We start from the raw sequence: 16,034 nt of genomic DNA, 5'->3' as shown, positions 1-16,034 counted from the left end.
CTTTACTCCATCTTGTCTCTATTATAGGGCATCTTTTAGAAGGATTTTTGGCTCTTTAATTATAGAACACTTGATAGAGTAGTAATTACATTTTACCAATATTACCTCTACTTAAATTCATTAACTATAAGAGTGAATATGATCTAAATTTAAAAAATTTTTATTTAAATATAGATAAAATTGAAAATTTATTATATTTTTAAACAAATTCAACAATTTCACCATTTTTATTTTTGGTTTCAATAAAATAATTAAAAGTGTTTTATAATAGATACTGGAGGAATATATTCCCTCTAACTTTTATTATAGGGCGTTTTCTTAAAGAATTATTTAGTCTTTAGCATAAGGCATTTGGTAGAGTATTAATTATGCTTTTTCAATATTAATTTTATTTAAATTCATTAGATATGTATATAAATATAAATATAAATATAAATTTTATTTAGTAAAGTAAAAATTTATTATATTTTTAGATAAAATTAATAATTTAATTATTTCTTCTAATTACAATGAGGTAATTAGAATTAAAAGTATGTCATAATAAAAAATAGATGGAGCATATATTAGTGAACTTACAATTACAATGAATCCAAGCATGTAATGTTACCACATACTAAGAAACGGTTACAAAAAGAAGAAAAAGGTACCGAACGTAATGATGACATGGTAAAACTAAATACAGCTAAATTCAACTGAAGCTGCATAAAACATGAAAAAGGCTTCTTTTGGCCCTCAAAACATTCATTCACGTTTACAACTTGATCTTTGCCCTAATTAGCCCTCCGTTCCATTCCATCTATCTCACCTCCGTCTTTTGGCTTTTTTATCGTCTATCTAACCTTTTCCCACTCTCTCCTTTTCTCTCATCACTCCCATGCCCGCTCTTCCTCGCTCACTGTAACTCACTCTGTGCATCAATATAAAACCTTACTTCTCTTCGTTGGGGTGAGAGAGAGAGAGAGAGAGAGAGAGAGCGGCACATAGAGAGAGACTTCATCATCAAACCCTAACTAGGTCGCTAGCTGAGTAAGCCGCCATGAATTCCGAGTCAACTCAGCTCCAGCAAGCTCAGGTGGCCGCCATTCTTGGTCCCGATCTTGGCCCTTTCGAGACCCTAATATCACACCTCATGTCGTCTTCCAATGAACAGCGGTCTCAAGCTGAGCTTCTCTTCAACCTCTGCAGGCAGACCGATCCTGATTCTCTTTCCCTGAAACTCGCTCATCTGCTTCAGTTTTCCCAGCATCTTGAGGCTCGTGCCATGTCTGCAATTCTCCTCCGCAAGCAGCTTACTCGCGATGATGCTTATTTATGGCCTCATCTTACTCCTTCTACTCAGTCATCGCTTAAATCTATTCTTCTTACCTGTATTCAAATTGACCAACCGAAATCGATTTCTAAGAAATTATGCGATACAATTTCCGAGCTAGCTTCTGGGATTCTTCCCGATAACGGTTGGCCCGAATTATTGCCGTTTATGTTTCAGTGTGTATCATCGGACTCACCTAGACTGCAGGAATCTGCGTTTTTGATCTTTGCCCAGTTGTCCCAGTACATCGGTGATTCCCTTACTCCTCATATCAAGCATCTGCATGGTGTGTTCTTGCAGTGTTTGACATCGTCGACAGCCAATTCTGACGTCAAGATTGCTGCATTGAATGCGGTCATCAATTTTATCCAGTGTCTGTCGAGTTCTACTGATCGTGATAGGTTTCAGGATTTATTACCTGCAATGATGCGCACTTTGACCGAGGCGTTGAATAGCGGGCAGGAAGCTACGGCCCAGGAGGCACTTGAATTACTGATTGAATTGGCTGGAACTGAGCCCAGATTCTTGAGGAGGCAATTGGTCGACGTAGTCGGGGCAATGTTGCAGATAGCAGAGGCAGAATCATTGGAAGAAGGGACGAGGCATTTGGCAGTTGAGTTCGTGATCACACTTGCAGAGGCCAGGGAGCGGGCGCCAGGGATGATGAGGAAGTTGCCACAGTTCATTAGCAGATTGTTTGCTATATTGATGAAAATGCTTTTGGATATTGAGGATGATCCAGCGTGGCATAGTGCAGAGACTGAAGATGAGGATGCTGGTGAAACAAGCAATTACAGTGTGGGCCAAGAGTGCTTGGATAGGCTGTCTATATCATTGGGTGGCAACACCATTGTTCCTGTTGCGTCTGAACAATTACCTGCATACTTAGCTGCTGCTGAGTGGCAAAAACGTCATGCTGCCTTGATTGCGTTGGCTCAAATAGCTGAGGGTTGTGTAAAGGTAGTGAAAATGCCTGCATTCCTTACGTTATCGGTTGTTTTACATGTCTTGTTTGACTGCTATAGATAATTTTCCTCTACTCACAGTATGTTGCAACTGCAACTTTATTCTTTTCACTTTCTACTTACTCTTCCTATCCTTTTGGATTTCATCTGTTACATAGTTCTTCAGTATTGAACATTGCCTAGTGTAAAATTTGGTGCAATATCAGGTTTCTATGGTCTAAGGCGCTGAAGGGAGTTCCCCCCCTGCTTTTGGGTCTTTTTATGATGTTTATTTGAGCTGCAAAGGTTTTTTTCCCCCTCCCTTATGATATTTCCCCACCTTCCAATTACTTCAGGTTATGACTAAAACTTTGGAGCAAGTGGTGGCGATGGTATTGAACTCCTTCCAAGATCAACATCCCCGGGTGAGGTGGGCTGCTATTAATGCAATTGGGCAATTGTCTACTGATTTGGGTCCAGATTTACAAACCCAATATCATCAACGGGTGTTGCCAGCACTAGCTGCTGCTATGGATGATTTTCAGAATCCTCGTGTGCAGGTTAGCTTTTGCCTTTTAAGTATTTGGTTATGCATTGAAAAATAGTGTTATTTTGCCGATGAGCATTTGGTTTATCTATATTCTGGAGTAAGCAATGATGGCTTTAAAATTATGAAATGATTAGATAGTAAGAGCAGAAAATATAAGCAATGAACTAGTTCTAGAATTGGGATGCTTGTTTTGTTTGACATGTAATCAGGGTACCCTCTTGTTGTTCAATGTGTATTGTTAAACTCTTTTGTGACTCGCTCTGCCACTGCACGATCTTGTGGCTTTTTTTTTGGGTCTTAGTTTTACTTTACAAGATCACTGAAATGTCAAAATGATGCTTAAATTTCTTGTTGAAAGTATGTTTCACTTCTTTCCTAGTTAATTTTGACTTTGGCTGGGATTTAAGCTTGGATCATTCAGCCCTGAATAAGACTCTAATATCACCTATTGGTCAAAAGTTAGTTACAAATGTACTTTGGACATCTTTATTGTCTTTTATGTCTATTCTTGGGATTAAATGTTGTGTTTTAAAATTGAAACTGCATATATTGGTGACACGATAATGAACAATGGAGGTGTTTCTTCTTTAATGTTTTGGTCATTAATTTAATTAAAATTGAGATGTGAATCCACTATGGCTAATCAGTTAATTTGGCAATAACAAGGAAGTGTAAACTATATTGCATAAAAAACTACATGATCGGTTAACTTAATTTACGAGCTTCCTAGGAATAATATTTGGGAAGAGGAATCTACTTCAGTTTGAATTGCCTGTTCTTCCTTTCAATATAAATTGTAGGATTCCTCTGTTCATGGGTCGTAAGATTCTTTTCTTTTAATGGTTCAATTGATTTATCATTATGAAGCGTGGAAGAGAAGGCACTGACCTGGACTTGAAACAGGATACAGAACAGGCATGATGACATGACAAATTTTGAAGTGTGACATAGTGTTATGTCTAAAATGAATGTCCTATATACGTTGGACATGCACACGGAGCTCTATTTATGAACTATATGTGCATTATAGGTATGAATTTATCTTATCTTGCTGTTGTCTTTGCAGGCTCATGCTGCTTCAGCAGTGCTCAATTTCAGTGAGAACTGTACTCCTGATATTTTAACGCCTTACTTGGATGGAATAGTTAGCAAACTGTTGGTGCTTCTTCAGGTATTTTAGCAGACATATTGTTCTAAGAAATACTGATGTGATCATTTTTCTGAATCTTCATGTGATTATCTTTATCACTACCTTAATTATGTTCAAAATGTTTGGCAGAATGGGAAGCAAATGGTGCAAGAGGGTGCCTTGACTGCTTTAGCATCAGTTGCAGATTCATCCCAGGTATCTTTGTATAACCTGTTTTCTTCAACAGTTCTGATTTCTTGCAGTAAATCATAACTTGATTAAAGCCATCATGTAAATTAGGAGCACTTCCAAAAGTACTATGATGCAGTCATGCCGTACCTGAAGGCTATATTGGTTAATGCAACTGACAAGTCTAATCGCATGCTTCGTGCCAAGTCTATGGAGTGTATAAGTTTGGTTGGAATGGCTGTTGGGAAGGATAAGTTTAGGGATGACGCTAAGCAGGTACTCTGTTATGTTTCTTTCATTTCATTTTCTAGTTTCCATAGAAGTATTTGAAATTGATATGTTGTAACTTTGTATCTAATCAACATTTTCCGTCATTTTTAATTTATACCTTTTTCAAGACAACTTACATGCTTCCTATTATTCAAAGTAATGTTTACAATGGAAAAATAGTAAGTTATTTGTTTTTTAAATGAATTTGGAATGGAATATTATCTATTCTGTATGTAACTTCTTGCTTTGTGTTTTTGCGATAGGTTGTTATCTTAAATGATAACAACTGGGATGATTGTATTTTACTTTATATGAATGTGTGAAACATGTTACTTTTAGGTTATGGAGGTGCTGATGTCTTTGCAAGTATCTCAAATGGAGGCTGATGACCCAACAACTAGTTACATGCTTCAGGTATGCATTTTATTTTTGAATTGATGTCTAGCATAGAGAATGCCTATCAGACTCTGCTCTGTTACAATCACTTCATCTGTTGTAGGCATGGGCTAGACTCTGCAAGTGTCTGGGACAAGATTTCCTACCTTATATGCAGTTTGTCATGCCCCCATTACTTCGGTCTGCTTCACTTAAGCCTGATGTAACCATTACATCAGCAGACTCAGACAATGACATTGAAGATTCTGATGATGAAAGGTTTCAGTTTTGTCATTTTCTTCATTAAATTTTAATAATATTCAGCTGCAGTTGCAGGTCATAGTGTACTAATTGCATTGCTCTTGTTATTTTGCTGTAATTTTTGCTGTTTGGGCCTTAGGTCTCTTTTGATACGTGCTGCTTTATTGATCTTATGATATGATGACTCATTTTTCGTTACTTTTCTGTTAGAATCATATGTTTAAACTTGAATTTAAACACTTTTCTGTTGCAGTTACTTTATCTGCATTGGATTGAAAGCAAATATATTCGTTGATTTTACTTCATGATTATTTGACTGAAATTGGCAGCACAAATCAATACAATTGCACCTCCCATCTAAGTTCTATTTTATATATTTCAGTATGGAGACCATCACTCTTGGGGACAAAAGAATTGGAATCAAAACTAGTGTCCTGGAGGAGAAAGCTACAGCTTGTAACATGCTTTGTTGCTATGCTGATGAATTGAAGGAAGGATTCTTTCCATGGATTGATCAGGTCAGATTCTGAGGGCTATAAAATCCCTTCTTATACCAAGGCTTGCTGAAGGTTTAATCAGCATTTTCTTTTTCTTGATGATTTTTCTGCATGCAGGTTGCGGGAACTTTAGTTCCACTCCTAAAGTTTTACTTCCATGAGGAGGTTAGAAAAGCAGCTGTTTCAGGTGTTAAACTATTTTATGCAGTTTGCTGCCAATGGCTACTTTTTCTTGTACAATGAATGTTCTTTGTATCATTTGGCTCATTTCCTTGTTTGTCCTGATATTTGACATTTCCTTTACACATTTTTAGCAATGCCCGAGCTACTGCGTTCTGCAAAGTTAGCCATAGAGAAAGGGCAATCGCAAGGTCGGGATGCATCCTATTTAAAGTTTTTGACAGACAGTATTATCCCAGCTCTGGTGGAAGCATTGCATAAGGTAACTAGAGTTCCAGTTCATCCAATCTTGGTTGTGCTAATCTGAAATTTGTCTTGAGAGGCTGTTGGTGAATAAATATGCGATTATTTGAAGGAATTAGCCTGGGCTCTTAAGTTCTCTGTCATGTCATTGGATCTGACCATGCGCTTCCTGATGATTTAGGCCTTTTCCTACTTGTTTCTTTTTCCAAATGAAAAGAGAAGCTTGGATGAATAACTATTTCACCTTGCTTGGCTAAGCAGTGTCTAAAGGTTGTTAAAGGCAAAAGGCACACTCAATGTGCGAGGCTTGGTAAATGCATTAGGTGCAAGGTGCTAGAAAGGCACGCGCCTAAATGAAGCAAGGCACTACCGTGTGCTGTAACTTCTAGGTGTTGCTGCTATGATCCAAACTTCTAAGGGGCTATGTTAATTGATAGGTTCTCTTTTATAACCTAAAATGTATAAGTGGGGGTTAAACTTCCCTAACAATTTTTCCAAGGGTCATAATAATTCCTCTATCATGTTTAAAATTTCAATCAAAGATTATTTCTTGTGATAATTTAAAATCCTTTCTACCATGTAATTGTCCTCTTATTTTAAATTAAATCTTTCCAATTTTTTATATCATTTAACTTTTCATATTTTATATCACATTTTAATTTAATGGTTTATTTAGTTAAAAAAAAAAGAGTGAACACATCGTTTTCTTCAATACACTACTCAATAGCAGTCCATTAAAGCCATCGGTGTCTTCCTCATCTCTTCCATACCCAGTCAGCATCATCCCCATCGTCGTCTCCCGTTCTTCAATACTCAGGCCCAGGCTGTCATTGTCTTTTGTTCTTCAATGCCCAGTCTGGGTTAGTCATTGTCTTCACTTCTTCAATACCCAATCCTAGTTTGATCATCTTCGTCTCTTCTTCAATGCCCAGTAATTGATCGTCATCTACTCGTCTTTTGTTCTCTTATTCTTCAACCTACTTCAACCTGGTGCTCTCAGGCGAGTGCCTTTTGCTCATGCAGGGTGCACAAGGCTCTCTTAGGCAAACGCCTAACTAACCCATCACCTCTGAGAGAGGCAGTGGCCCTATTTAGTGCCTTGCCTTTTCACCTTTGGTGCTGAAGCGAGTGCCTTTAACTACACTCCACATTGATAGTTCAAGTGCTGAAGTTCTTGCGTTTCAAATTTCCTGCAGGAACCAGATACAGAGATTTGTGCAAGCATGTTGGACTCATTAAATGAATGCTTACAGGTTGGTTTTATCATCCAGTGACAGCTATATATTGTGCTTAAGAATTTCGTTTGCATTATATGAAATTAGTACTGTCGAATATGCATTGTAAAATTTTGTTGACATTATTATTAATAAAGAACTTTGCTGATGTTAGTTAATGAACAATTGGTGCTAGCCATTATGTAATCTATGGGCACAAAAGAGAACTACATTGGTTACTTCGTATTCTTCTATTGGCTTGCAAGAGAATTTGATATATTACCTCTGGACAAGTTTGGTTTTAAAAGAAAGTGCTGTAGTTGATGCTAGCTATGGAGGATTCTATAGTCAATTGGCTTATATGAACAAAACAAAACAGATTGATTACTTATGGCTGTCTGGTTGATTTACGAGGGCAGCGTGTTGTAATTTGTTGGAAAAGGGTCATTTTCACCATTCAAGTGGTCAATTCACCATTGTATGTCTTACAAGAGAACAAATTGCCATGACATCTGCGATTAATCATAAATATATGTATAAAATCAATATATATAAATTCTGGAAGCTGCATTATTCACAAAGCAGTGTAGCGCCTTGGGAACCGTGCAATGCATGGGCCAAAGTCTAAGCTAAACTACAATCAAGGGAAGTGCTGACAGCTTCTGTACCAGCAGATTTTAAGGATTTAGAGATAATTGCTGATTCTCAAAGATATAAATGATAAATGGAAAAAGACGAATTCTAGCCATCTGCCATAAATCTTAATAGAGTTACATATTTCAATGTGATTTGGCTGCTTTTGGATATTGTGTTTTGGTATTTTTCTCTTCTATAGGATAGAGGGCCCTGCAAAAATTTTCTGAGTATGCATGCATCATAGGTTGTTTTTATTGTTAACTTCAAATTTCTCACCCTTTATGCTTTTACTTTATTTTGGCCACATCATGGAATGTGCCTTTTGGCTTTGGTGCTCTTTAACAGCTATAGCCTTAACTTTGCATAGGATTTTCTTTCTGTTTTAAAAAGCAGCCACCTTCTGGGATGTTTTCTAAGGATGCTAAACAAGGACAGTCTAAAAAGACTCTCCAATATCTCTTTAATTGTATTTATTATAATCTCTGAAGTGGATGTTTCTAACAATATTTTGATTTGTATCACTGATGTATGATGTATTAGTGGTTTAATTCTTGGTCATTTTAGAAATAATTTACTCTTTCCGTCATCCATCTCCCCATTGCTTGCTGCATGTAGTGAAAATCCATTTGCGATGTGTTCTGATCTTATGTTCCTCTGTAGATATCTGGGATGCTTTTGAATGAAAGCCAGGTCAAATCCGTCGTGGATGAGATAAAACAGGTGATTACGGCAAGTTCAAGTAGAAAGAGAGAGAGAGCAGAGAGGACTAAAGCTGAAGATTTTGATGCTGAGGAGGGGGAACTGATTAAAGAAGAAAATGAACAAGAGGAAGAAGTTTTTGACCAAGTTAGTCTTTTGATGTCAGTTAAAATTTATAGGTTTATCATAATCACTGAGCTACTATTAATTTGGTCAAGATTATGCTTCAGCTTCTCGGCCATCCTTTTAATGCCGTTTGTGTACTTTCCCAGGTTGGCGAGATCTTGGGTACTTTGATCAAAACCTTTAAAGCTTCCTTCTTGCCTTTCTTTGATGGATTGTCATCATATCTGACACCTATGTGGGTATGTTGTTTCTGGAAGTTACTAGCCTTGTTTAATGCTATTCTATTGTTATTTAATCACTTGGCCTAATCGTCCTTAACTGCTGTTCCCTATCCTGTTTGTCTTTTGCATTTAATGTTGGGAAGATGTAATGTTTGCTCTAGTCTCTTGGTTGTGCATGCCTGTTGTGAATGTGATTAGATATCAGGGATCCATTTAGTGATCAATCCTTTTATATGAAAGAAGACTTTAACTTGGTTTGTCTTGGAGCTGACAAGCTGGATGCTTTATGTGTCTTTTTCTATTTTCTTTGTCTTGATTGCTTGAACTATATGTGAAATTTGTCAACAACTACTGGCAGAGATCAATGGAAATAAATATTTGTACATCAAGGAGTTAGAAAATAGGTTTCTTCTACATTTTCATGTAATAAGAAAAACAAAACCCAATGGCAAATGGTTGGCAAAAAAAAAAAAAAAAACCCAATTGCAAATGGCAGTCATGGTGCTACTGGTTGTCACATCATGGGTCTTCATTGTCTTATATGTTATTACTTTTTACTTTTTAATGCCCTCTCTCTGCTTATAGTTGGCCTGTGAATCGAGGACTCCCTATAATTTTAGGTTAAAGTTTCGTTTGTATTGGTTATTTTATTTGTGTTACTGTTATTTTGGAAAATATTTAATAGTTGTTGGAGGAAGGTGACTTGGGTCACAAAATGTTTTTTTAAAGGTCAGGTGAAAAAATGAGTGCTTCAAAAGCCTTGCACTTGTGCAACAATGATGGAAATTGAGAAAGGTATTGAATAGCTAGAAGGGAAACTAAAAGCTGTGAGTGAGATGAGATCCAAAGTATTTGAGGAGTTTTGCGAGAATCTAGGGACGAATGGGGAATGAGATTTACAAAATTGCTAAGATTAGGGAAAGGAAATCAAGAGATTTGTGCCAAGTCAGATGTACTAAGGATGAAGGACATGTTGTAGTCACAAATGAAGCTATTAAGGATAGGAGGGAAGACTATTTTTACACTTTTTTCAATGATGGATTGAGGACTACTAGAGTTATGGAAGATTTAATGATCCATGCAAGTGAACAGAATCTGGCTTTTAATGCAAAATTCAGGTTGGGGAAGTTAGAGAAGCTCTTAAGAATATGGAGAATGGTGAAACCATTGGCTTTGATAGTATTCCTATTGAGGCGTGGAAGTGCTTACGTGAGAAGTTTGTTCTTTGGCTCACTCAGATTTTTTATGGGATATCATTTTTTTTTTTAAAAAAAAAGCCAAATGAGTCGAAAAGTATGTTGGTACCTATATATTAGAATAAAAGGGATATCTAGAGTCATAATGTGAAATTGTGAGAAAGAGTGATAGAGCACAACTCAAGAATGGAGATAAGTATCTCTGAGAACCAATTTGGATTTATGCTAGGACGATCTAAAATGGAGGCTATTTATCTGTTAAGGGGGTTGATGGAGGAGTGTTGGGTCAAGGGATAAGACTTCCCCAGTTTTTATTAACCTGAGAAAAAACTTATGATTGGTTTGCAAGAGACGGGCTTTGGAAATTTTTAGAAAACGAAGTTGTTTGTGTTGCTTATATCAAAGCTATGAAGGATATGCAGGTGGCAACATTAATTAGTGTGAGAGTGTCTTGAGGTGAGATGAAGGACTTCTCAAAGGGATTGGTTTACATTCAAGATTGTCTTCTGAGTTTGCATTTGTTTGACCTATTTTTAGACATCTTGAAGGAGCCCATTCAAGAGGAAATCTCCAAGTGTATGCTCTTTGTAGATGATCGTCCTGAATCTTGATTGTGGGGTTGAGAGAAGAGGTTAACTCTAAATCGAAGTGTAAACTTTAGAATCAAAGGGCTTCTGTTGGAGTAGGAGCAAGATGGAATACATGCCTTTCAAATTTAATTAAAGGCAAGTCAATTATTTAAAGGTAAAGATCAAAGAGCAAAGATACCATGAGTCACAAAGATCAGGTATTTGGGATCGATTCTACACAATGACAATGAAATTGATGATGTTATGGATAGGATACAACTAGGGTGGATGAAATAGAGGGAGGCATCAGAAGTTTTTGTGATCGCAAGGTTCCTACCAAGCCCAAGGGGGAATGTTTATTGGACTGCTATAAGGCCAATGATGCTATATGGCAATGAATGTTGGGCAATGAAAGAGCAACATAAGCATAAAATGGGGATAGTAGAGGGTGTTGAGATGGATGTGGGTTGTTGGAGAATTGGTAATGAGATGCTAAGTCTTGCATTAAATAGTATGGGATGCATGATGGAGCATTTAAGTTGGTTTTTCTACCTTTACGGCTAGCTTTTGAGGTAGGATTTTCAATTTCACTTAAGTACCCATTAATTGGTATCAGAGCTAGGTTGTGGTTTCAAAGAGGGCTAGCTACAAAGGGTTTTGATTAGTGAGAGGATGAGTTAAATGTAGTGGAGTGTAGCTGCTAGGACATTGGCTTTTCATGAGGGGCCAATTAGTGGAGAGTTGGTAGTATGAGATGCTAAGTCCCATATTAAGTAGGGAGAGACTAATGACGCTTTAAAGAAGTAATTAATCAAAATCTTAGTTAATGGTTTATGGACAAAATATAATGGTGTCGTATGATCGTTGTAGCTGGTGTCACTTAGTAGGGATATGTTTTTGTTGTTGTACACTTTTGCAATGGGTAATGCAGTGCTGCTTGCCATGGCTTCAAGAGCCCTTTTGCAATGGTGCACTGCATTTTGTCATCAACGTCATAGTTTAAAATGAAGCACATTTTTCTGACGTCAAAATCTTGTCTGCACATATTTTATCTGAGAGTACATATTCAGATTCATTATCTAGCGTGTATTGTCCTGTAATTTTGTTGAATCAGTCTTTCATTTGTTTGTGAAAAGAAGTGAAATTAGAATTTGTTGCATTTATTCTGCTACAGATTGTACTTCTTGTGGGCTCCTATGTCAAGTGGATTTCTACCTTTTTTTGTTTTTTTATTGCAATGTTTGTAACTATTTTTTTTCTCATGCCTTCTGCTTACAAATGACTTTGATGTGGATAATCATTTATTTCGATATTTTGAATTATTTTTGTTTGGTGTAGGGAAGGGATAAAACACCAGAAGAGAGAAGGATTGCAATTTGCATCTTTGATGATGTGGCAGAACAGTGTCATGAAGCAGCTCTAAGGCAAGTTCTTTTTCTTTTGAAGGTTTTCCCTTCAGTAGGCGGTGATAATTTGCAAGCAACTAATTAATTTCATTACTCTAAATGCCATCTGAGCAGGTATTATGAAACATATCTTCCATTCTTGTTGGAGGCATGTAATGATGACAATCCTGATGTCAGACAGGTTGGCATTAGATATGCTCTATCGGTCAATGTCTCTAGTGTTGCTATTCATTGCTTGAATTGTCTGATTTTGTGTTCTCCTTTTGTAGGCTGCTGTCTATGGCCTTGGTGTCTGTGCAGAGTTTGGGGGATCTGTGTTTAAACCTCTGGTTGGAGGTACTGCTTCTTGATATAATTATTCAATTGGTGAAATTTATTTGAGTAACGTTTTGTTAGTGGCATATGGCAGAGGCTCTTTCAAGGTTAAATGCTGTGATTCAGCATCCTAATGCATTGCAACAGGACAATCTAATGGCATATGACAATGCTGTTTCTGCTTTGGGAAAAATTTGTCAATTTCATCGTGACAGTATTGATGCTGCCCAGGTAATTACATCTTTATGCAGTAACCCAGTTGGTGCTTCTGCTTGTTATTATGTCACTATTGAGAGCTTTCTGTCAATGGAAATTTTAGAGTATTGTTTTAGGCAACTTCTGAATATTTTTTTTTCCTGAATGAGCTTGTTGGCAGGTGGTTCCTGCATGGTTGAACTGTTTGCCAATAAAAGGTGACTTGATTGAGGCCAAAGTTGTGCACGATCAACTTTGTTCAATGGTTGAGAGGTCAGAAACTCAACTTGTTTTCTTATGAGCAGTACACTTGTGTATCTTTTCAATTTTCTTACCGTGCTCTGTCATGTTTATTCACAGATCTGATGGGGACCTTTTGGGTCTGAACAATCAACATCTTCCAAAAATTGTTGCAGTATTTGCTGAGGTTAGCTTTTGTTTTTGTTTTTTGTTTCATTGTTGTTGTTGTTGTTGTTATTTATATATTTATTTATTTATTTATTGGCTGAGGTTTGGTGGTCATCATGAATTTGGCACCTAGTACCTGTCTTTTGGCTAGAGACATTTTATTACTCTTTGTTTGGATGTGGAGAAAAAACAGAGGGAAGAAAACTAGGAGAGAACTCCTAAAAATAGTTTTGGAAATTTCTCCTCCTAGTCTTCTCTCCTCCCTATTTTCTTCCCATTTTTCCCTTCATCCCAACCAAGCCTTAAAGTGAAAGGAGTGGAAAGGCAAAAAGAATGATCAAATTAGTTAACCTCCTTAAAACAGAAAGCAGACAATATTGAGATACAGTATAAAGATAAATATAAAGATTTAGACACAAATGGTTACTTTTTAAGTAATTTTATCTCATGAATTTACTGGTTATACTTAAAATTGAAATTCATAATTTAAGTTGATGTTAATATTAAACATTTTATAGATTTTTAAGGACTTATTGTTCTTCAAGAAATGAAAGGATTGTGAGCCTGACTTTTATTGGCAGACCAATGAAAACCAAATGCCTATGAGAGTATATTTTCACGCGTTTCTTATGACTTTTTATCTTAACTTTTCTTGTGGGTTCATTTGTCTTTAAACTAGTAGATAGCGTTGTAAGTAACAGATTCATTTTAACATACAACTCATGACTTAGCTTAAATTAACGTTTGAAGCATATATGATCTATTTTGTGTACAGTGAACAAGATACTCCTCTTTTCAAATATAGGAAAAAAATAATCAATTCATGTAGTTTTAAAAAGTTGGTTAAGTACAATTATGTTTGAAATTTAAAAATTTGGAAAAATTATCCTTGTACTAAATGAAACAAAATAAACATTGACTTTAAAACGAACAATTTGGAAATAATGTAATAAATACTTAATTGATATTTATAGTTTTGCTTATAAATAAAACAGAAACACACGGTAGTTTCTTTCATATTTGAAAACGGAGAGAATGCATGATCATTGCAGTATTTTCTTTTCTCTCTTTTTTTGGGTAACATTAATTGTTCTTCCACATAATGCTACCATTTGATGGGAAATGCAGGTTTTATGTGCCGGTAAAGATCTTGCAACCGAACAAACTGCCGGTCGTATGAAAAGTCTCCTCAAACAGCTGCAGCAAACTTTACCTTCTGCTCTAGCTGCAACTTTTTCATCTTTGCAGCCACAGCAACAGCTTGCATTACAATCCATCCTTTCTTCATAGCATGCGCCAGCAGCAATTGGGAATTTACAGAATCTCTATTGAATTGGTTTGGTGTTCTTAATATTTATTCCTCATTCTTTGCCATAAGATGGTTTCCATCATTCATTCTTGCATGTTTCTTTTCATACCCTTCCCTGGCTTCAGTTTTGAGAATTCAGAGTCATAATTATGATTGGTAAGGGATACTTGCTGCAAAAAATGTGTATATTGTAATTTGTCAATAGTGAGATTTGAGTTTGAAAGATAAAAATTAGGCAAATTGTGGCGTGAGGATATTTGTTCTTTTCTTTTCCCCTTGTTTTTGCATTTTACCAAATGGATGGTGAGAATATAGGATTGCCTCGAGGCAATTCTAGCAGTTTTGGCCTATTGTTTTTTCATGTTAGACATGGAATGGAGTGTATTGTATTCAAGTACTCAATGTGTTCGTCTATCAAGGTTTTCCTATTTATTTTATTTGATTTGGCCAAAGCATGATTTGCTCACTAGTTCACAATTTGTCAAAAACTGGCATTTGATGTTGGGAAAAATACACATTCAACTTTTAGACAATTTGCCAAGGCCAACAATGTTTTAAAAGCTATACTAGATGTTAAGTTGAAAAAGCTAGCAGGTTATGATTTTTATGGTTCAATCAATTATATTGGTTATTGAACCGTTGACATAATTAAACAAAAATAATATTATATACATATTCAATAATATATGTATAAAAATAAATTATTAAGTAGTTAAATAACAAAAATAAACGTAAATAGTTGTTGGCGAAAAAACAAAAATACAAAGTTCACCACGCTGATTTTAGGATTTTGCTCTTCTCCATTTGATTTTTCTCTTTTTGCCAAAATTTGATTTTGAATTTGCAATTTATTTTCGCAAATTAAGCTACTATATGCACATGGATAGATGGGGCTTTTGGTGCTCTTGGTCTTGGACTACTTGAAAGAAGACAATTCTAGAAAATATAAAAGAAATTTTAAAACAAATATGGAGAGAGAAAGTGAGTTGCCACAATTTTCCATCATCTTGGTCATTTTTTTTTTTGAATATGTACTTGACACTTCATTCAAACAGAAAGTAACCAAAGAGAGTACACCAAGAAAACTAAAACAACCTAAAAAACGACCCCTTAACAACCCACTATGGTTATCCTCTCCATACAAAACAAATGAAAATTAACAACCCACTTTTTGCCCTCCTTTTGCTTTGAAGCGGATGATAATTATGGTTGTCGTTTGTGATTATTAAAATAGCATATGAACAATTTCAAAAAGAGTCTCTATAGTCTTGAATCCCTTTCACCAATAGATTTCAAGACCCCATAATTGTCTTCGTCATTATCTGAGATATCAAACTTGGGGATGGGAGAGTTGGGACCAAGTGTAGAATCGAAGCTTTTGCTCACTTGCTTAAGGAAGTTCGAAGCATTGAAGAAGTTTTTTTTTTTTTTTTTTTTGGGATTAGAAAATGTGAACTCAAAAACTGTTTTGACTTGCTAAAATTTGTTTTGATTCCTGGCTCAAATTCAAGTTTTGACTCAAAAGCATGTTTGAAGTGGCTTAATTCGGCTCAAATCATAAAAGGTTTTAACCATTTAAATGGACTGTTTGTGTTACTTGATGATGGTTAGACTAGTTAGATTGTTCGGTTGGAATAACGGTACTAGCCAAGACATAATTCAACAATTATTAGTTTCATGCATTCAAAACCTTGTGTGTTGATTACAATTATTAGTTACATGTGATTTATTCTGTTCACAACAATTATTAGTGTTACATGTGACTTAGCTTATGTCATATACAAGTGTCTCAT

The 16,034-nt window shown here is 35.9% G+C and overlaps 1 protein-coding gene across 2 annotated transcripts; it reads left to right on the top strand.

Annotated features, from left to right (window-relative positions):
- Positions 1-761: 761 nt before the first annotated feature.
- Positions 762-14,678, top strand: LOC129320151 (uncharacterized). Of its 2 annotated transcripts, XM_054965379.1 has the most exons (20): positions 765-2,269; positions 2,610-2,813; positions 3,870-3,974; positions 4,083-4,148; positions 4,233-4,397; positions 4,731-4,805; positions 4,891-5,045; positions 5,410-5,545; positions 5,642-5,711; positions 5,839-5,966; positions 7,144-7,200; positions 8,458-8,643; positions 8,769-8,861; positions 11,947-12,032; positions 12,129-12,195; positions 12,284-12,350; positions 12,424-12,560; positions 12,706-12,797; positions 12,885-12,951; positions 14,061-14,678. In XM_054965379.1, the coding sequence occupies exons 1-20, from the start codon at positions 1,037-1,039 to the stop codon at positions 14,220-14,222; spliced, it is 3,351 nt and encodes a 1,116-aa protein (XP_054821354.1). In that variant the 5' UTR covers positions 765-1,036; the 3' UTR covers positions 14,223-14,678. The 2 variants fall into 2 exon arrangements, 1 of the variants encoding a protein (XP_054821354.1); XR_008595680.1 differs by lacking the exons at positions 12,885-12,951; positions 14,061-14,678 and having other exon boundaries at positions 762-2,269; positions 12,411-12,560.
- The last annotated feature ends 1,356 nt before the right edge of the window (positions 14,679-16,034 follow it).

The sequence above is a fragment of the Prosopis cineraria genome, unplaced genomic scaffold (genome assembly GCF_029017545.1).
Source record: "Prosopis cineraria cultivar Desert tree isolate PC_DT_omini unplaced genomic scaffold, ASM2901754v1 PC9, whole genome shotgun sequence".
Taxonomy (NCBI): Eukaryota; Viridiplantae; Streptophyta; class Magnoliopsida; order Fabales; family Fabaceae; genus Prosopis; species Prosopis cineraria.
This window is presented reverse-complemented; position numbering and strand designations above follow the sequence as displayed.